The sequence below is a fragment of the Asterias rubens genome, chromosome 6 (genome assembly GCF_902459465.1).
Source record: "Asterias rubens chromosome 6, eAstRub1.3, whole genome shotgun sequence".
Lineage (NCBI taxonomy): Eukaryota > Metazoa > Echinodermata > Asteroidea > Forcipulatida > Asteriidae > Asterias > Asterias rubens.
The window spans coordinates 16394149-16395595 of NC_047067.1; the positions used below are offsets into that span (position 1 = coordinate 16394149).

Genomic DNA, 1447 nt, shown 5'->3' on the forward strand with positions numbered 1-1447 from the left:
CAACTATCACCAAGAACATTCTACCCATAAATGGGCCTGCATAGTCCAAGTGTAAACGCAACTATGGCCGACTAGGGAACTCCCAAGGGGTGAAGCGGAGCAGTGGGTGAAGATTTACGAGAGACTTGACATGCGGTGCACTGTTTAACATTATCTTCCAGGTCTCTGTCCATGTTTGACCACCACACATACGAGCGAGTAATTTCATTCGCGAGATTCCAGGGTGCGATTCATGCAGTTCATGGACAATCTGTGTTCGGCCTTGTGGGGGATGACTACTCGGGAACCCCACAATATGCAACCATCTTGCACACTTAATTCATCTTTGCGGCAAGTATATGGCTTGAATGCGTCATCAGTACATGCAGTCACTTGGCCATCCATTCATCACATATGCGCACTAGAGACAGTGTTGGGTCTCTACCCATCCAAAGACGAATTTTGTCCGGACTGACAAATGTGGTTTCTAACCGATCTATGACCATGACGTCTGCTGTGTTGGAGTATGATGGATCGATGTTGACAGACTGGGTTAACTCACTAGTGATACGTGAGAAAGCCAATGGCCGGCTGCGCCTATGTCTAGATCCCAAGGACCTCAACCGGGCCATCAAAAGAGATCACTACCCTGTGCCTACTCTCGAAGAAATCACACCTAAGCTATCCGGTGCTAAAATGTTTAGCAAGCTTGATGCCAGAAACGGCTATTGGAACATCGAGTTAGATGAACAATCTACGTACCTCACCACATTCAACACCCCTTTTGGCCAATACCGATTCTTGAGAATGCCCTTTGGTCTCAGGATGAGTCAGGATGTTTTTCAACAAAAGATAGACGAAACCTATTGTGGCTGTGAAGGCATTGTAGGCATCGCTGATGATATCCAAGTATTTGGCAAAAGCGCAAGAGACCATGATATACACCTCCATGAAGCCATGGAACACACCAGATGTGCAGGGATCAAGTTGAATGCCAAAAAATGCATCATCAAAACAACTAAGTGTAGTTTCTTCGGACTGATATACTCACCCGATGGAGTGAGGCCCAACCCAGATAAAGTAAAGGCAGTTGAAATGATGCAGCCCTCAGGTGACAGAAAACAACTGCGAACCTTCCTGGTCAACTAAATGCTGGTCAACTAAATGGGCCCATTCATCCCTCAATTAGCTGAACACTCTGCATCACTGCGGACACTCCTTCGTGAGGATGTTGAGTACATCTGGTCTCCATCACACACAAAAGTGTTCAACTCCATCAAAACTCTGATAGCATCAGACACCAGTCTCGCTTACTACGACCAGAAGCATGAGATACCAGAGATGAAAGTCCGTATACACCATGTCGTGAGCGTGACACCAACAAAGTTGGAGCTGATAAGGCAAAAAACAGCCACAGACATGACCCTCCAGCTGCTGAAACAACAAGTCAGAGACAGCTGGCCTGACA

At 46.6% G+C, this 1447-nt stretch overlaps 1 protein-coding gene across 1 annotated transcript; it reads left to right on the forward strand.

The window, feature by feature from the left end:
• Positions 1–483: 483 nt before the first annotated feature.
• On the forward strand, positions 484–1128 carry LOC117291378 (uncharacterized protein K02A2.6-like). Its single transcript, XM_033773029.1, has one exon. It carries the CDS (start codon positions 484–486, stop codon positions 1126–1128), a length of 645 nt encoding a protein of 214 aa, XP_033628920.1.
• Positions 1129–1447: the final 319 nt, after the last annotated feature.